Source organism: Equus przewalskii, chromosome 28 (assembly GCF_037783145.1).
Source record: "Equus przewalskii isolate Varuska chromosome 28, EquPr2, whole genome shotgun sequence".
Taxonomy (NCBI): domain Eukaryota; kingdom Metazoa; phylum Chordata; class Mammalia; order Perissodactyla; family Equidae; genus Equus; species Equus przewalskii.
Window position 1 is genome coordinate 35,928,972 of NC_091858.1, and position 21,284 is coordinate 35,950,255.

At 38.4% G+C, this 21,284-nt stretch overlaps 1 protein-coding gene across 2 annotated transcripts in view; it reads left to right on the forward strand.

Annotated features, from left to right (window-relative positions):
• CSMD1 (CUB and Sushi multiple domains 1) overlaps positions 1 to 21,284 on the forward strand; it is a 1,831,060-nt gene that overhangs the window by 1,531,486 nt on the left and 278,290 nt on the right. For both annotated transcript variants that reach the window (XM_070598372.1, XM_070598373.1), the window contains exons 24-26: positions 13 to 204; positions 666 to 792; positions 11,290 to 11,492. In XM_070598372.1, the coding sequence (XP_070454473.1) occupies positions 13 to 204; positions 666 to 792; positions 11,290 to 11,492 (522 nt within the window). The remainder of the gene's footprint in view (positions 1 to 12; positions 205 to 665; positions 793 to 11,289; positions 11,493 to 21,284) is intronic.

Below are 21,284 nucleotides of genomic sequence, written 5' to 3' on the forward strand. Positions count from 1 at the left end.
CCTTTCTCTTAGGTTTCGACCTTGTAAAATGTGAGGACCCCGGAATCCCTAACTATGGCTACAGGATCCGCGATGAAGGCCACTTCACTGACACTATGGTCCTGTACAGTTGTAACCCAGGGTACGCCATGCACGGCAGCAACACGCTGACCTGTCTGAGCGGCGACCGGAGGGTGTGGGACAAGCCACTGCCTTCCTGTGTAGGTGAGTTGGGAAGTGGCTTCGATTACTGTGCAGCATCATTCATGCCCGAGAGCCTGAGCTCCATGGCTCTGGGCTGAATTTTTCTGGAAAAGGGTAGGATTTCTACCACGCTCTCTCCATCGTGGGTTTTTACGTATTCCTAAGATGTGTGTGTGTTATTTTTTTCAGGTCTGAAAGGCAGATTTCCTAGTTCTATTTTATTGAGACTATAGGCACAGAATTATTATTAGAATAATAACACGAGAGTTTTGTTGTTTTATACTCTCAGCTTTAGTTACATAGACAATAACGCCCTTCCATCAGGGAACAAGTGAAGGAAAGAAATGATGGAGGCAGATAGATGTGTGTGATTTTTTTCCTGTGTATATAGCGCAGACATGATGGTTTTTATTTTTAAAGTAGTTACGCAGAGACCCATGGCACCTGGAGTAAACTTCCTGCTGTCTCTGTCCCTCTTGCAGCTGAGTGTGGTGGTCAGATCCACGCGGCCACTTCAGGGCGCATCCTGTCTCCTGGCTACCCAGCCCCCTACGACAACAACCTCCACTGCACGTGGATCATAGAGGCAGACCAGGGAAAGACCATCAGGTACTCGTGTTGCTTGGGTTTTAAGGACTTGAGAACGTGGCGTGTCCTCTATTCTTGTTGTCAAGATGGTAGTACCTCTGTTATCCATGACTGGATTAAGTTTCTGAGATAAAGAAGAAAATGTAAAGGTGGGGATAAATTTTCCCTTGGCTCACATGCTTCCTGGGGCACTCCTCTGAGAGCACATGTTAAGCCATCTTTAATAAAGATAAAAAGGAAGTAAGTGCATCAGTTAGCTTGTGCTGCATAAGAAACTGCCCCCCAAAACTTAGTTGCTTCAAGCAGTTATTTATCTGCTTGCGACTTTGCGGATTTCTTGGGCAGTTCTGACCTGGGCAAGTTTGGCTGGGGCAGAGGCCCAGGATGGCCTCGCTCAGGTGTGTGGGCCTTAGCTGGATGGTTGGGAAGGCTGGGGCTGCTCCACACTGCGTTTCTGTTCCTTCAGTAGGCTAGTCATGGTGGAAAGTTCCCAGCAGCAAGAGATGACAAACTTTTCAAACTTCTGCTTGCCTTACATTTGCTGATATGCCATTTCCTAAAGCAAATCTCACAGGCAAGATAAGGTTTGAAGAAATATACTCCACCCCACTGGGAAGAGAAGGAGAGATATTGAAAAGGGGCTTGCATACAGGGGTGGGAGGAAAGTGTGTTAATTTTGTAATATACCAAAGTAAATTTGAAGTATTCCAATCTAAAGTTACACATATAAAAGAAAATCATTGAAAGTTGTAGAAAATTGTGCGAACACTTCAACAGAAAGTGTTGTTTTATCTCAATTGATAATTCTAAGTTACTGTAGTAAGTTTTTTATACCAATAAGTAAACCAACAGAAACTAAGCTTTTTAAAGTACGTTCTCCGTGTTCTAGTTGAAAGGCTGTGGGAGAAACCACAGTACATAAAGCAAAAAGTAGTTTCAAAACACGTTGCTCTTTAATTATAGTTCTTGGTGAACAAGAAGAGAACACACAGTCCTTAGCAATACTTGAAATCTCTCTATTCTCCTGTCAGAACTCTCCTCTTTCGTTGTAGTTCTTCTGGACACTCTGCAACATTTATTTTTTCACACCCCCGCCCCACCCCGGCAGCCCTAATGCCTGTGTCTGATCCTTTTGCTGCCCGCCTGCCCCCCACCCCCAGCGCTGTGATGCTCTTGTGCCCACTCAAGACAAATGAATCTGACAAACTCAACTCTTTCTTTAAATACGTGAAGAAGCTGACAGAAAGCAAGAGGTGAAAGCCAGAAGCCTCTTTCTGAGGCAATAGAGTGGAAGAAAACCTTCATAAACTGGTGATTTTTGTCCTTATTCACAACAAGCACCCTTGAAAACTTAGTAATGTTTATTAAACAGATACCATAGATTCGTTGTATTACAGCTTTATAACTTAGGAAGAATGAAGTGGGATGAAGTGGAGAGGAGGTGCATGTTCTATTCCACAATGCTCTGCTTCTCTTCCTGTGACGTCCATCCTCTCTGAAATTCACCAGTCTTTCTTTTAATTTAATCACATTAACATCTGGGGAGTGAATTAAACTAGCACGGCACAAACCATTGCCGCTTTCAAACCCTACTTAAGAAAGATTCTCACCGTGTGAGAAAAACAAGGGAAAGAACTTAAAGCATGTATATAATGCAAAAATATTATTTTATAATACCTCACTTAAAAATTAATTGGTGATTGGGGCCGGCCAGGTGGCACAGCGGTTAAGTTCACATGTTCCGCTTCTCAGTGGCCCGGGCTTTGCCAGTTTGGATCCCAGGTGTGGACATGGCACCACTTGGCAAAAGCCGTGCTGTGGTAGGCATCCCACGTATAAAGAAGAGGAAGATGGACGTGGATGTTAGCTCAGGGCCAGGCTTCCTCAGCAAAAAAGAGGAGGACTGGCAGTAGTTAGCTCAGGGCTAATCTTCCTCAAAAGAAAAAAAGATAAATGATTAATTTGATAGTTATTGATCTATTGGGACAAAAGTAAGGTATATTTCAGTAGCAGAATATAAGATTCTGTATTCTTCATGAAAATCAATGCAGTCACTTTTCCATTGAAGTAAATCAAATTAACTATTAGTTCTTAACTTCAAATTCCTGAATGCTTAATCTCAGTAATATAAAAGCCAATACGATGGTTTTGATTTTGAAAAATCCTAGGAATCATCTGTGATCATGGAATGACTTTACAGAAACAAGGTATATTTTCTTTTAGGAGAATTTCACGCTTTTGTTTTTCTTGCCTGTTCCCCCATGATTTGTTTGCTGAGAATTAGAATGAGCTCTGTGTTCTCCAAAATGCAAACCAAGAGTGATGAATTCACTCTTCGCAGGTGAATCTAAGACTTCATTAATATTTTAACAAGAAAAGAGAAAAGAAATTAATAAAGCATGAGTTGAAGTAATAAAAAATGTACAAGTTTTAAATTATGAGCTGACTTTGATATTTAACCATTAACATTCTAGAAAAAAAGACATGTGTACACCAATTTGTTGTTCTGGGAATTTCTTTTTCCTCTTAAATATCTTTCAAATATGAGAGTTTACCTTACCCAAGTTGTAAACAGATCTTTTTAATTTAAGGCATGAACTCCTTTATAATAAGGAAGTTAAGAAGGTAGCATCAGTATTTATAATTAATCAACTCAATCGATATTCAACTTCATCCCAAAATATTTTCAGCAATTTCTCTTCATTAGGAAAATATGTACTGGGCCCAGCCCAGTGGTGTAGTGGTTAATTCGCATACTCCACTTCAGAGGCCTAGGGTTCATGGGTTCGAATCCTGGGCATAGACCTACACATCACTCATCAAGCCATGCTGTGGCAGGCTTCCCACATATAAAACAGAGGAAGATTGGCACACATGTTAGCTCAGGGCTAGTCTCTCTCAAAAAAAAGAAAATATGTATAATTTTTACTATGATGGCTTGGAAAATAACACACTTAAAAGTACATAATAGGGGCTGGCCCAGTGGTGTAGTAGTTAAATTTGCATGCTCCACTTTGGCAGCCTGGGGTTCATGGGTTCAAATCCCAGGCATGGACCTAGACACTGCCCATCAAGCCATGAAGTGGTGGCATCCCACATACAAAATACAGGAAGACTGGCACAGATGGTAGCTCAGGGTCAATCTTCCTCACACACAAAAAATCCCCAAAAGACCGTAATATGCAATTTTAGGCTTAAAATGGTACTAATCTTCCAAAAAATATGGTCTGATCTTAGCTTTGATTTTTATTGTCTGGTTCACTAAGTCTTAGGTATTTCTTTGTTAACATAGCTAATATTACCTACACCATTTACTTGAAAATGAGGAATAGATCAGTCATATAAACAGGAATCCAGGGATTAATTTAAGTATTAAAAAATTCTTAATATAAATGGAATTCATTAGTACACATTCATGCTGTGATTTTTTGATGTAAATGTTTTACACTCTCAAAAAATAAATAAGCATCAGGATCTCAGAAACTGTAAAAGGGCTGGTTTCAACACTGTAGGTAGTTTTTCCCGGGCCTACTTTGATTTCATTGAGGCCCAGAGTAATTTCTGATTGCGTATTGCTGTAACTTTTTGTTTCAGGTAATGGGAGACCCCAAAATAGTTATTGCTATAGGGCGCTTGGACCTGGACGAGGTTTGTAATTTTAACATGTATACTGCAGAGCAGTTACCTGTGCCGAATTTAATTAAAAGCCTAATTATGAGACATTGTAGTAAATTTAGCCGCATTAAGAGTTATCTGTAAACACTTCTCCAACGTATCTCATTGCGGAACACAGCTGTAATTTATATAATAAAGGTAACAGCACTGGAAACATCTTCAGCAAGCAGCATTAAGGCTGTGTTTTACATGATCGCATGTGTACGTTGTTCCTGGGTTTTAATTGCTTTTCTGCAAGTGTAATTGTCTGGAAAACTTACTTTGAAAGTGTTTCTGTTCCTTATCGTTCACAGGAAATGGCATTTGGAGAAAGAGTTGAGGGGAATTCTTTGAAAAAAGCTCATGCAGTATTAAAAACATCAGAGGCATATCAAAAATTTATCAAGATTGTCAAAACTGTCCCTGTGCAGACTTTTAAAGGGAGTGAAATGTGGGTTGGCGATCCTTGTCTCCCCTTGACGTGCCTGAATTGGTTTTCTGGCCCTGCTGGGCTGTGGAGAAATTAAGATGAGAGCTGGTTTGGAGATCTAAGATTTTAATTTGTTTTTGACCAGACTTCAAGATCCCTATGAAAATAGACAAAAGAGGAAAACAGCAGTCACGTGATCTCCCTCCATTGGACATTTATCTCCAGTCTCCATGCTGAGGCTTAGTAAATGTGATGGGAGCATGAGGTGGGAGTCTTCTGCTGACATAACAAACAGGCTTGAGGCCAGGAAGCAAAGCGTCTCAAATTTCTCCTTTTCTATTGAGACCACAATGGGATATCCCATATCTTTTTTGTAGATAAGATGAGGAACTAGCCAGTCAAGAGAACACAGCCATGAGTAGAAAACAGAACAGTATTGCTACAAAGCCTGCCCAGTGTCTCTGGCTGGACTCTAGTCTTCCTTAGCACGGGACCAACACTACTGGGTTTGGCATGCCTTACCAGGCCCTCAGGAGAGAGCTATGGAGAGAGAGGAAAACTGCAGGCGTTCCTCACATTGCAAGATCCCAAAACATGCAATTTCAGTTACCATAGTTTATTTAACACCAGTCCCCCAACCACACAATCCTAACTGCGGTTACCACTGTACATCAACTGTGAGAAAGCGCATAAAGGACAAATCACTTTTAGCTCTTCAGTTTCCAAGTCACTACACAAATAACAGATGCACATCGCAATCAGTAACTGATCACATGTCTTCTTTCAAAGCCTGTGGGTGATTGGTCACTGGGCATCTGTGTTCAGTTGATGCACAGACAGCAAAGCGTGGTGTTGTGTTGCCTCCTTGTCTCCCAGTGATAAACTGAATTGACATTTTGCAAAAGTGGCTAATCAGCCAACAAAGATGAAAGTGCAGAAAGAAATGAAAAGCCATGACACTGGCCGTGAGATTTGAATCACATGTAAATGGAGTTATGGGAGAAATGGCTGATGGTGGGAACAATGACATCGCTGCCAATCGAGAGACACTGAACCCCTCACAAATATACTCCAGACACCTCAGTTTCATTATTGTTCTTATTATTATTGTCGTTCCCCTCAGGCCTGTTTCTACTTCCTTATTCCCTATTTCTGTTAATGTCTATCTTCCTCCAAGTGGCTGGAGATTTTAATTTTCAGTATTATCTTCTACTGTTCCTTATTTCTCCTTCCCCCATCTCCAATATTTTACCAACTAAAAAAAATCAAGATATTTAACGTATATCTCAATATTCTTTTGGTGAATTACACTAAATTTCTTCATAATACGAACTGAGAAAACATTAGTTGCCTATAAATCAAAGCCTTGTCAGCCCTACATTTGTTTATTTCTCCTTCTTCTTATCTGCTATTCTCAGTTCTTAAAGTAACATCTACATTATTTTTCTCTTCCTTTAATCTTCTCCCAACTGACCTTTCCAAATCTGTCCTCACCCCTCTCAATCTCTCAGACACCCCCATTGCTAATCAGCAAATATCAGCTCCTTAGCCAGAACTGTAATACTCTCTCCTTTACAAATTTATCTCCAACTACCCACAGGGACGTTATGTTTCAGCACAGATGAAGCACTGGTGAGTCTCTGATCCCAATCTCTGCGATCCCAGCTCTCTCTCTTGACCTGTGGTCTCCCAATTTCTCCTCCATGCCTCACCTCTGGATTCTTCTCATCTTTTAGGACCCAGTTAAAATGTTAACCCCTCGACAAAAAATGTCATTCTTATGATCCCATCTGAAAATAAGGTATTTTCTTCTCTGGACTCAACATTTATTATCCTTGTTGATGTCTTAACCATGTATCAACACATCAAAGCAAACTTCTTCGTATCACAAGCTTCTCTCCCTCCCACAGTCACATGATCATCACGTCTCATTAATTCACATCTGCAGCCTCCCAGGTACCACCTCCACCCCTCACTGCAGCTACTTCCCTTGTCCAGACCCGCAGAATTCACTCTGCCTGTTAACTGACATCCTACAGGGCTTTCTCTCATCCAACATGACCACTCTAAAGAACATGTGTTATTGTCTTTACTAAATATTTTTATATTACATTATATATAGTTTGTATTATATATTTATTTTTGTATTATATATGCATTTATATATTTTCATTTATTAACTATTTTATTATATTTATGAAAAGAAAATTTATATAAAATTTATTTTGTATGGCTGTAAAGTGAAAGTGTATATAGATATTTTGAAAAAGTATATTAAAAAAACATGCATTAACCCCCTACCAGACATCATTGTTAGCATGTTGAGAAATTCTTGTACATACCTATGCATATTCTATAGTGTGTAGGTGTATAATTAAATATTGTGTCTCTTCTTGGTTATTTCTATTTCTAATTTTTGATATCATACATAATCTTATGGCAAAGAGCATTGCAAGTAAAGATTTGCTAATATTTATAACTAACATTTTGGAATAAATCCCTAGGAAATCTTTTAGGTCAAATGGTTGAAACATTTTTATGTCTTAATGCAAATCTTTTTTGCAAATCAAAGCTGATCCTTTCACTCGCCTACTTAGAAAAATATTTTGTCTGCTCATTAAGTGCAAAATAAATTCAAACTCATTGGCATGGCATTCAAAGTTATGTTTTCCCTTTTTTTTGAAGTGCTAGAAAGTGTTGCAGAAAAATAAAAACCTTGAAAAGTAGTTTGCTGTAATTCTAGATACTAAAGATTATTACAGTTGGAAATTTGGTGTATATTTTTATAATTTCTCAATGCAAACACAAATGTGTAAAATATGATTTGTTTGTTTACCTATTTATTTAATTATTTTTCCAAAAATAGTATCATGCCATAGTATTATGTTGAAGATTTTTTTTAGTCAATTAACATGGTCAAGTTTTATGTCCTTTCTTGTAATTCCACCTCATTCTATTTAGTCGTTGAATAATATTCCATTGCCTGAATGCACCATAATTTATTTAAATTATACCCTGTTGAGATATTTAGGTTGTTTTCAATTTTTCAGTTATCAGCAAAGCTACCATCCTCCCAATATATCTCCTCGAGGATACTTTTTATGATGAATTTCTAGAGCTGGACTTGCTGTCGATGCACATTTAAATTTTTATAGCCATTACCAAATTGCTTTTAAAAAGAATAGATATGGCCTCCAACAATATGTGAAAAGATAGAATTTCTACATTGTCCCTGAAACCAGTCTTTTTAATCTTCACCAATCTGGTAGGAAACAAAAAATCTTTACATTTTCTTTGTTATACTTGTTTGTAACTGTTACATTTTGACATTTGTGATGCATTTATATATTTATTTGTTTTGTCACTTCCTGTCTCATCACAGGATGGTGGAGGAATCCTCCATCCACAGGTTTGCTGGAAGCCCCCTTCCTTATCTCTCTCTGCCTGACAAGACCTGTCCCAGCCATCAGAAGGCAGAATTGGACCCCTCCCCTTCTGTGCTCACCTGAAGCTTTCCTCATACCTGCTAGAGCTTGTGACACTGTGCATTGCAATTGAATGTGTTGGGTTATATTTTCTCATGTGCCTGTGTCTGAAATGACCATCAGTTCCTTAGGGATGATACTATATTTTACTCAATTTTTAAACTTTCCCTACTTAGTGTTATAGTGTCTATGGGCATATTGACTTTTGGTATTTTTTTTAAATGGATGTTACTTTATCTGTATTTATATTTTGTTATATTTTCTGTTGGAGTCATGAGACATTTTCCAAAATGGCAGAACTCAGGGCAGGTTTGTTTCTCTATGTCAGCTTCCCATTAACATGTAACATGCATACATAAAACTGCACAAATGATAAGTGGATGGCTTGTTCACAAAAGAACACCCTTGTGTAACCAGCAGAGAAACAGAATGTCATCAGAACCCAAGATGGACCCTTTGAGCTCCATTTGAATTATGTGTTCTCAGGGGTAGTCACTGTCCTGACCTCAGATGAGTTTTGCCTAATTTGAACTTTACGTAAAATGGAATTATACAGTGTGATTAGTTTTGTGTCTTGATTTCTTCAACCTTCACTCCCATTGACATGGGTAGATTATTCCTCATGAAAGCACCACAATTTATTTATTCATTCTGGGTGTTGGTGGGCAGGTGGATTGTTTTTAGCAGGTTTGGCGTTATTGCAAATGGTGTCGTGTCTATATGCTTTCGTGTATTATTTGTACGTATGTTTTTCTCTTGGGGATTTACCCAGCACTAGAATTTCTGGGTAATGGTGACTTCCTAGGATTTTGATTGCAGTCATATTCTATTAGTAGATCACTTTGGACAGCTATGAGAGACATTGTCAAACAGTTTTCCAAAGAGGTCATGCACGTCTTCACTCTCATCACGGTGTAGATGATCTCCAGGTCCTCCACTCCCAACTACACTTGGCTTTGACTGTCTTGTTCATTGTAGCCATTCCATGCAGTCTTAATTTGCATTTCCCTGATGACCGATCAAGGTCAACACTTTTTTCTGGATTTATTAGCCTTTTCAATATCCTCTTTTATGTATTGCCGGTTGAAGTCTTTTGCCCATTTTTTCCATACTGGAATATCTCTTTTACTTATTGATTTGTGTATAGTTTTTATATATTTTGAATGCAAACTATATTGATTATCTATTTAACACATATTCTTATACTCTGTGGTCTATCTTTTCAGTCTCACAAGGATGTCTTTTCATAAACACAGGTTCTTAATTTCAATGAGTCAAATCCATTTTGACTCATTTTTCTTTTAAGGTTAATAGGTTTCTTGTCTGTCTTAAGTTAGGTTATATGAAATGCTTTGTTGAGGTTGGTTTTAGTGTAGAGGTTCTGCTTGGCTTAACTCTTCCCTCACATCGAATGGAACAAACTAGAGACATCCTACAATGAGTCCATGGGGGTGTTCATTGCAACACCATCTGTCATAATGAAATGTAGACGCTAACTATCTTTTAGTAGAGGACTAGAAGAACGAAGCATTTACTCATGCTTTTAAAGCGAATTAACAAAATCTACATTTTTCAGTACAGAGGAATTTTACATCATAAGGATGAATATAAAAAGAAACTTGAAAATGATGTAAGCACATTCGTGCCAAAATGTTATCTATCATGTAATTGTTGTTAAACACGGAAAATAGTAGTATATATTGTTTGGGGATCTATATGCGCACATAGGCACATAAAAATTATGAAAATGTAAATGTGAGTAATCCATCACAATATCAGAATGTGGGGTGAGAGGAGGAAGAAATGACTAAGTGCAGAGGAGGGGAGCATGACTACATCTGAAAGACATCATTTTTTAAAAAGATCTGAAGGAAATAGGGCAAGAGTTAACATTGGTGGTGGTGGGTATAGAAGTGTCTGCCATATTCTGTACCTTTCTCTATCTTAATAGTATTTCATAATGAACATTTAAAAAATATACTACACATTTTATACTTTCTGCAGGGTGAGGTAGATATTTTCTTTGACTATATGATATGCTCAAATTAAATAATTAGTGTTTGTGTGCAGTTTTTCATATGTCCACCATTGTGATTTTTATCTCCTTTACAACTTTGTGCAAGAAGCAGTAAATAAAAAACTATAAATCAACAATTCAGGAAATACAGATTTTTGTTGGCATTTTGGCAAATCTTTTATCTGTCTAAATTGCCATACATAGGACAACAGGTCTGCTGCTGCTCTGAAAGTGAGCTTTCTCAGACGTAGAGATTTTTAAGTTGCTCTGGAAATGATGTGTAAATCTGATGAAAGTATGTTAAAATATTTTAAAGACAGGAGTTCATATTACGCACTTCTGCTTTCCTGCTGGTATTTCAAATAGTGTAGTTTTTTCTGAAAATAAAATTTATAGACGCAAATACAATATGAGATTACATCACTCAGGTACAGCTAGACAATATTTTCCTGCTGTAGATAGCATCTTTGCATCTTTTCTCTTGGTATGGATGCTACCACCTAGTGGGCATTTCAAGAATAACACTGACACCTATACATTAAAAATCTGACCTTGATTAGCTTAAAACAAAGCCATGTCAAACTTGTCTTTGATTTGCGTGCCCTAAAATGCTTTGAATGATAAAAAGAGCTAACAGTCTCCAAAGGAACTGTTTCATCCTTACATACATAGCTCACCATATAGCTCAGTATCTCCTTGCATCCATCACAGGTGGAAGTAAGTTCTGCTATATTCTAATTTGCACAAGTGAATTCATTTCTATGAGGCTCGAACCCCTCATCCATAATTGTCAGATAACAGTAGAACAGACTTTGGAGAGGTTTTGTGCAAATGAAATGAGCTCAGTGCATCAGACTTTTGTGCTTAGGATGTGTTCATTGAACGGAAAGGTTTATCTGGAGTGAACGTGCAGCTGTGCTCTCTCTTTGCAGCCTTCATTTCATCGTGTTTGACACTGAGATGGCTCATGATATCCTGAAGGTCTGGGATGGGCCCGTGGACAGCGACATCTTGCTGAAGGAGTGGAGCGGTTCTGCGCTCCCGGAGGACATTCACAGCACCTTCAACTCGCTCACGCTGCAGTTTGACAGTGACTTCTTCATCAGCAAGTCGGGCTTCTCCATCCAGTTCTCGAGTAGGTGCCGGTTTTCTTCTCATTCATCTGGGCATCGCTGTTCTTCAGCCTCTCCCTACAAAGATGTGATTCTTGTTAAGTGTTATCTGAAATTTTGAAAATGTGTATTAAGGGCATGGTTTGTCTTAGGAAATTCTGTTCATTATTAGGGATGGGCAATAGGTCTCCCTAGTTATATGAAAAAATATATTATTTTAAAGGCTTGAATCAATCAGCTGAACTTGAGTCCAAGACAGAGGTGGGACTCTACTCAAACATACAAGCTTGTCTTCGTGCCCCCCCACACCTGGCATCAACGCAGGCTCCCTTTCTAATTAATTACCCTAGATTGACTGTGCCATGAGGTCTGAATGCTCCAGCTGCTAATCAGATGTGTTTTCATCCTCTACTCTCAACCTCCTTGCACAGAGGTGCCCTGGACATCTTCCTTCCTTGATTTGAGGTTTTGGGAGTTCATATGAGACAGTCATCTGAAAAGCATTACTAATGGGCACCATATCTGCACAGTCGAACTACTGTCTCCTGAATATAGTCCCATCTTTGCTGTCTAGCCCATTTCTAATGAACGGTTTCCCAAGGAGAAAGGAGTGGAGATATTTTGTGGCAATTGAACCTCTGAGTACCCTTCAACTTGCACTGTGCAGAGGTGTCATATAATTTGGTAGCACACAGGGTTAGCTGTCATCATAAAACAAGTGGAATTTGCACATAAACACATTCCGACTCAATTTATCTCTTGGCAGGTCACTGGTGAGCGGTATTTAGGATTTACGTAAGAAAATGGACTCGGGTCAATTTAATGCTTTAAGAGGTTGCTAATAAAATTGAGGTGATAGTCTGCACAGTTTCTTACCTCTGGTTTCATTGCTCTTTGAGACAGTAATTTGCACACATGTGCTCATGGAATAGTACCTGTACATGATAAAAATTTTCACTGGTCTACAGCAAAAATATTTAAGGTAGGTTTCCTCCAGCTAACCTGCCTTAGGAAAAAGCTGTTCTTTTTTCCAATAGTAAATTGTTTTTGCTCCCTTTTGTGAGGCACAAATGTCCTTTATCTTCAGAAATGAGGGTGAGAGTAGATGGTCGATGTGTAATGTACCATCTTTATTTGGCAAAACAGAAAAGTTGATCATGTTATGAGGTTATGTTCGTTTTCCTCTCCTACCCATTTTATACCCTCCTGGCCTTTTTTTTTAAATAGACTTTATTTTTCAGAGCAACTTTAGGTTCACAGCAAGACTGAGCAGAAAATATAGAGCTTTCCCCTGTACGTGCTGCCCCCACACATGCCCAGCTTCCCCTACTATGAGCATCCCCACTGGATGGTACCTTTGTCACAACTGATGATGGCACACAGGCACATCATCCTCACTCAGAATTCATAGATTATGTTAGGGTTCATTCTTGGTCTTGTACATTCTATGGGTTTGGACAAATGTATGATGACATGTATCCATCATTACGCTATCATACAGAATAATTCACTGCCCTAAAAATCCTCTGTGCTCTACCTATTCATCCCTCCTTCCTCCCTAACCCCTGGAAACCACTGATGTCTTTACCGTCTCCATAGTTTTTCCTTTTCCAGAATGTCATAGAGTTGGAATCATACAATTTTTCAGACTGGCTTCCTTCACTTAGTCATATGCATTTAAGATTCCCCTATGTCTTTTCATGGCTGACAGCTCATTTCTTGTTAGCACTGAATGCTATTCCATTGTCTGGATGGACCACAGTTTATTTATCTGTTCACCTACCAAAGGACGTCGTGATTGCTTCCAGGTTTTTGAAGAAAAGCTGCTATAAACTTGCTTGTGCAGGTTTTTGTGTGGACGCCAATTTTCAGTTCATTGGGGTAGATACTAAGGAATGTGATTGCTGGATCGTGTGGTTAGAGGATGTTTAGTTGTGTTCCTGGCCTTTGAAAAATCTTCCCTTTTGAATTCTTGTGGAACCCAGCAAACACTTCTTTTTCAATGTTCTGTCATGATTCTCTCTCTTTTTTTTTTCTTTTGAGAGAAAGATTGTCACTGAGCTAACATTTGTGCCAATCTTCCTTTATTTTATGTGGGTTGCCACCACAGTGTGGCTCGACAAGTGGCCTAGGTCTGTGCCTGGGATCCAAAGCCATACAACCCTGGGCCGGTGAAGTGGAGCTCACGAACTTAACCACTATGCCACCTGGCCAGCCCCTGAAATTGTCATTTTTATAGATAAAAAGGGATTGAATGTTGGCAATTTCATGTAGTTTAATGTAACACTTGGATATAATTCCTTCCCTCCCCCATTACTATTAATAAATTCCCCAAGTCTTGTATATACTTTGAGATATACCATTTTAGGGATGAAAAATATGACATTGACTCTGAGGCTTTTTTAGTGAATAGGTTTCTGTGACTCAGAAAATTCAGGTTTCTATCTTGACCTTTAAAGATTTGAGACCGACCTTCTGTTTCTGTCCTTGTTGCTTCATGAGTCTCAAATTCTAGATCAACAAATGATACATTAGGCAGAGTTGTGCAACCTCACTGTAAGAACAATAAAATTCTCCCAAATCTAATACACTGAATTATCACAATGTCTTTAAAAACATGTCATTCAGAAATAAGTTGAGTCCGTAGACATTGCCCCAGTCATCATAAAAGCTATAGAAAGTCAAATAGACAACTAACGTTAACAAAATGGAAGATTACAGATCCCTTGAAATAAATGTACTCCTTTCAACAATGCTCTCCTGATGTCTCTGTGCCTGCCTTCTACAGCCTGCCCGTTTACCCACCCCATCCAGTGAGGACATTGAATGGTTCCCTGTAGCTCTTGTCCACCACCTTTCCTTGGATGATGACCCATCCAATTCTGAGATTCTCAGCTCCTGCCTTCCTTTCTGCTCTCCTCCACTCCGCTTCTGCCAACCACTCTCAGGGACGTGCACTGGGCTGTGCTTCACCTGAGATTGTGACAAGTTAATTCAAACACACCCCTCTTTAACTACATCCTGTCTTTCCATCCACTTCCCCACTTTACGTCCATTCTTTACTTTCACAGGGGCACGTTGGCTGTTGCTTCCCCCCCTCCTATTGTTTCCTCTGAAATTCATGATACTTCTTCCCTGTCTGCAGCAATTCATCGTTAAAAATGAGCCTCTCACAATATGCTAAACTCCTTTGCCTTGCGGGCTTTCTGCCATCGTCACCTGCCCCCATTCTCTTTACTGGACTGGGAGAACTCCTGAAGAAATCACACAGACTAGATGGTTTTTGCCCACATAAATGTATGGCCACCAACCTCACCAGGGCTCAGCTACTGTAATTTATTTTTCTAGTGAACTCTTGCTCCCATTCACCTTGTCATTTTCAAATCTTCACTCCTTTCCTGAAGTCATCAAACACATCGTATCCTCTCTGATATAGTGGATGAACTTGAATCATACTTCACCAAAGACAAAGCTATGGGAAGCATTTTCTTCTGTTTTCATCTGATAGGCACACAAACTAGCTATAAATCTGTATTTCTCCCCTCCTGTTACCTGGGAGTGTTCCTCCTTGTCCAAAGCAAGGCTCTTCATACCATGATATTCCCACGGCTGCTGTGGACACTTCACCCCATGCCAACCTCTTTCTTTCCTGTTTTCTCCTTCACTCTCTCTGACTCTTTACTTCACGTATTTAAATGCTCAAATCACAATTTAAGATAAATACATCAAACTACCATTTTCCACTTTGGGGTATCATCCTATGTGTTTCTTCTCCCCTTAGAACAACATTTTGTACTGTGTTCTATGCTTGCTGTGCTCATCTCCTCACCTTCAAATCATACCTCAGCCCACCTTGTTTTGTTTCTACCCTCACCACCTCAGTTGCCCTGCTCTTGTCATTGTTGGAAATAACACACGAGCCTGTAACCAGTACCACCCTTTAGGGTTCTTGTAAACATCTCTCACAGAAATGCGGTGTATTTCACAATTTCTACCTTATTGAAATCCTCTCTCCTCTGGACTTTCACGGTCATCCCTCAGACCCTTCTTTCCTCACTGGCCTCTCTGTCTCAGTCCCATTTGCAGTCTCTTCTTCCTCTTCCTGCCTTAAATGTAGGTTTCCTTGAGAAATAGTCTTCAGACATCTGGTCTTCTAGCTCTACACTCTCTCTTTGAGCAACGTTCTTTCTTCTCCAGGCTTGGACAAAGATCCATAATGTAATAACTCCAAAAATCTATTTGCAGCTCGTAACTGTCTTGTCAACTTTTAAGAGACCAATTTGATAAATTCATTTGAACATCTTGCAGACATCTCAAAAATAGCGTGTCTGAAACTGATCCCATCACCATGTCCAATCACCAGATCATCTAGAGGCCACCTCCAACAAGGGGGTAGGTTGATCTCACGCTGCATCTCTCCTCATAGCATCAGTGACCACATCAGCCGGGTCTCCGTCCCACACTGGACTCTGGTCTAAAGGCATGTTCAGAGGAGGGCGCTCGATCGTACTAAACTTGTTTTTAAGAAAAGCCAACATGGCAGAGAGCAACCCTAATCAAGCTGAGCGCCTGCTGAAAAAGTCTTTCTCTAGTTTCTCACTCACATTAGAATAAAATCCTAACTCTGTTACATGACCTCAGATTGGTCAACATCTGGCTTCTGTTTGCCTCTCCATCCTCACTCCCTTCTCCCATGCCGGTTCCTAACACAACTGTTCTCTCTTGTTCTCAGACCTCCACTTACCCTCTTCCCTCTGCCTGGAACTCTCCCCCACGTCACTTCACCTGCCCACTTCCACTCACTTCATATGTTGCAGTTAAACACCACTCTTTATAGGGACTTCTCTGAGTTCTTGGAGTAGATAACCCTTCATGAGATTCACCACATATTATTTTTCTAACTTTTTCATTGTTACTGAATCTCTGGTTTTAGGAGGTCATCGATATTTTGCACTAATGACTGTGTTTACTCTGTCTCACATTAGACACCTAAGAGTATTTTGTCCTTGTTTTTTTCCTTGTTTATTGCGCATGTGTCTATATTTTCTGCTTATGTTTTTAGTTTTTGGTTCTAGTGAGACTGTGAATTTCCTACATGGATTAACTATTTTTTTTTTATATTTCTGCTCTAATATTCACATTCCTTAGGATGGTTCCAATTATAAGAGCAACCATAGATGTGTGTCGAATTGTATTTTAAAGTGACTTAATGTCATCCTGCCCAATCACATTCTCATCGAGGCCATTAAAAAAACATTTGAGGTGTGGATTCGAGTAATATTCTCGGCAGTCTTTGGCATTGATAAAGGAACTAGAAGCTGTCCAGATGTTAGCAGTTATATCACTGAGTGCAAGAGGGGTATAAATATACACATAATCTTACGCTTTTTGGTATATATATATATAACAGAAAGGTCTCAAAAGTACACACACATGTAATACTATATAATTTTTAGAATAGGCGTCACAGAGGTGTTGTTTTTCTGTACATGAGAGAACATGTGGCTGGGGGCTTAGCCCCATCCTTGCCAGCTATGTAAACTTAAGCATGTATGTTAAAATCTATTAGCTTCAATTTCTCCATTCATTAGGTTAAATTAGGACATAATAGGCTTTTTACCCCCACACAGTTTTGATGAGGACTACTCTCAAAGGTGAGGAATACAAAAGCACTTTGATTTATCAGTTTGCCCCAAATATAAGGAATCACTATTATTTATTCTCAGTTCTAGAGATATATCGACTCAAGGGAAGGTTTATGTGATAAATGATTCAGTCTGCAGTTCTCAAATTAGATTTTCCCCTCTCTCTGGCCTCCTGCTTCACACCACTCATTTCAAGCTGACAACAGGAAGAGTCTCCTGACACCAGCCTGGCAGGAAGGCATGTAGATAGCATAGCTTTGACTTGGAAACAAGAAAAGATAGTAAACAAGTAAATATCACTTTATCAAACTATTGTTGTGATACCAGATCTTTGCATGACTGCAGCCACCTGAGGTTTCTCTATCATACTCAAGGTGTCAATCATGCATTTATTATCAATAAGGAATAGGTAAATTTTCAGAACATTTAATGAAAAATGATAGTAATTATTTCCCCTCCTCAAGTCTGTCTTGTGTCAATGCACAGATTTTTATTGTTCCTGCCTATGAGAAAGCTGCAAATCAATTTAATCGTGATTACTAATGTGAATATTTAGAAAAGGATCTTTGGGGGGTGAGAGTTGAAGTTTTTAATTTGATTTTGATTTTGCATATAAAGAGACAAATCTCTTTGAATAACTGAAGGAAGGATTCTTGAGTGTTAGAAGGCTGCAAAGCACAATCAGGATTTTATGGTACGTTCAGTTTCACTAGTTGTGTTACTAATAGATAGAAAGAGTTTTAAAAATAACTTAATAGTATAGGATTTTTAAACCTCAGAGAGCAAATATCCTTGACTTCCCACAGACATCCATATTTGACATGATGAAAGCAAAAGTGCAAATGAGTATTTTTGTCTGAGAGTATTTGCAGTTTCTTCATAAAAGAAGAAGTTAGTGTAGCTCTCCGTGCAGTCTTGGGAACTTAATAAAGATCAGTGGTTCAAGGACGAGGATGGACACTATTAATCTGCTATATTTTTGTCTTTCTAAAAACTTTGAAAGTGCATTCTTTTATATGGTCTAATTTTTACAACTATGTGGCATCCATATCTCAAAAATATAGTTTCATAACTAACAAATAAATATTAAGACATTTATTTACAAGAAACAGAGAAATAATTTGACTTGTAGATACTGCCTAAATTGGACATCTGTTGTATACCACAAACATTCTCTTTCCAATAATTGATTAGGAGGCCCTTTGGGTTAATTTAAAATAATTTAAACAAGTTAATTTGAAAGAAATATACAAAGTTGTAAAATACAAGTAGGAGAATCAGAATTCAACTATAAAATTCGATTATGCTGGGAAAAACATTTAAGGACAATTACTCTGAAAAGGTAGGTGACATCTGAATTCAAAAATGGAAATTTACGGGGTGGGGGGACTTTTTGCCTAGTTTAATGGCTGCAATATTAATAACAGTTCTTGAATTATTATATTTTCATTTAATTTGCATGAAACATTTTCTTGGGATTCAGACTGGGTTTTGCTTTAATGAAATTCACCTTCGCCACTGTGCAATATCTAAGTGATTGATTCATTTCTGTTGCATATTAAAGTTTTTTAATTGTAGGATTCAATTTAGACTTTTGTTTGATGGGTACACTTTATGACGTATTTTCATAGCAATTAAGTACTTGTTAAGTATAAACATCATGAAAGCAAATTTTCCATGTTAGAAACATTGTTACAGAGATTCTTGAGTGGCAGTTCCTAAAGGATACTTAATGTTTTCTTACAATAATACCATTCTTTTTGTCTACACATTTGTTTTAATACCTGTGCTTCCACTGACAAACTAAAATATTTCATACTTTCAGAGGTTTTAACATTTTTATCAGAGGAATCCTTGGCCTTCGATTTTTTTATTCTTTCTTTCTGGCTCAGAGTAACAGCGTAAATGGAGCCTCTTGGTAAATAGTAATTGCATTAACTGGAAAAGACATTTTGTTTGGTTTAGTTTTTTATTTGTTTTGATTCCAAGAGAAATGGTCATTATCCCCAGGACTAAGTGAAACTGACATTGTATAGTGTGCATCTTCAAATTTGCCTGAATCAACAGAGAATTTTACTGTCATGAAACCCGAATTGCTTTCTGCCATGAAGGAACATGTAGAATACATGATTCCTGTCTTAATTCCTGATAATTTTTTAATCCCTTTGAATTTTGAAATTAAATCAGTGTAAACACATACAGTCATATAATAAAAAGGATGTTAAATATAAAATGATTTGCAGTCGTATACAATTCAAGTGAATACTACATTTCAAATATATATAACCTTCTTTTTAATTAAACTTTTCCTTTAGAAGTAATTGTAAATTCGCATGCTATTGTAAGAAATAAAACTGAGATCCTGTGGACTCTTTGTGCAGTTTCTGCCAGTGGTAACATCTTGCAAAATTAGAATACAAATCACAACCAGGGTGTTGACATTGATGGAGTCAATATGCAGAACGTCATTACCAAAAGGATCCCTCATGTGGTCCTTTCAAAAGGATAGATGCCCAGAAGTGTAATTTCTAGGTTAAATGGCAATTGAATGTTCAGGTTATAATGGCTCGATGATTTTCTAGGGCGCCTGTACGGTTTTACCTTCCCACCAACAATGCACGAGTGATTCAATTCCTCAGCATCCTTACCATCATTTGATGTTGTCTGTATTTATAAATAATATTGTTAGCTGTGCTGATAGGTATGTAGTAATATCTCTTTGCATTCCCCTAATGGCTAGTGATTTTGAACATCTTTTCATGTGCTTATTTACCATCTGTACATCCTCTTCAGGAAAATATTTCTTCATGCCTTTGCCCATTTTCTTGTCGGATTTTTTTTTTTTTTTTTTTTTTTTTGCTCCTTGAGTAGTCTTTATATATTTTGGGTACCAGTCCTTCATCAGAGATGTGGCTTTCAAACTCTTTCTCCCAGTCTGTAGCTTGTCTATTCATCCTCTTAAAAAGATCTTCCACAGAGCCAAAAGTTTTAATTTTGGTGAAGTCTAACTTACCAATTTTTGCTTTTATGGATCATGCTTTTCTTGTCTAAGAGCTCCTTGCCTAGCCAGTTCTCCCAAAGCTTTTCTCCGATGTTTTTCTAAAGTTTTGCAGTTTTATCTCTTTTGTATTTAAAGCTGTGATCGACTGTGAATTAGTTTTTGTGTAAGATATGAGACTTCGGTCAAGGCTCTTCTTTTTCTCCTTCTTGTCTATAGCTGCAGGACCGTGCGCTACTTTTGAAATACAAACAGAGATGTGTTGAAGGTGCTTCTTGCCCTGTGCTCTTGAGCAGGTATCAGCCTCTGCTCTTTGAAGGGGGGGGGGGGACCTCTGTAGACTCAGTGTCTCCAGTTCTTGAAGCACTTTGACGCTTTCGGAAAAGAAGGGAGAAATGTCGAGACTTAATTAGGTGGAACTTTGTAGAATTCTGATCCACTTTAATGTAGAATTTGGGCTTGACTGGATGCACCCCGACGGATGAGTTAAGGTTTCTCTTTCTGCATGTTTTCAAAGCTTTTTCAGCCGCTGGAGCACTAATGCACATGTCACAGAATTCTGACTGCTGGTTAGCATTTATCGTGAGAAATACAGCCCATGACCCTTAAGAAGGAGATATTCAGTGGGAGGATCTAACCCAAAAGAGCACCTTCTCAGAAAAACGATAACCTGATCATGTGCAGAAAGAGTTTAGTTCAATTTTCCTAATGCTAAACTTTAGTATTAATAAGATAATACCTTTTACAAGCTTAAAGAATAATGTAAGGAAAGTGTCATATAAATGCAAAGAGTTATTATGTCATCATTGCCTGCACCAGGAGCCAGCAAACTTTTTCTGGAAACAGCCAGATAGTAAATATTTTAGGCTTTGCAGGCTGCATATTGTCCACGTTGCAATTATTTAACTCTGCATTTTAATACGTCAGCAGCCACAGACAGTACATAAGTGAGTGGTCATGGCTGTCTTTCAATAAAATTGTATTCACGAACACTGAAATCTGGATTTCATGTGTCATGAAATAGTATTCTTCTTTTGATGTTTTTCAACCACTTAAAAAGGTAAAAACTATCCTTAGATTGTGCTCCCCATAAAAAAAAGGTGTTGGGCCAGATTCAGCCCACAACAAGCTGTCATTTATCAACCTCTATTTTAGATCATGAAAAACAAAAT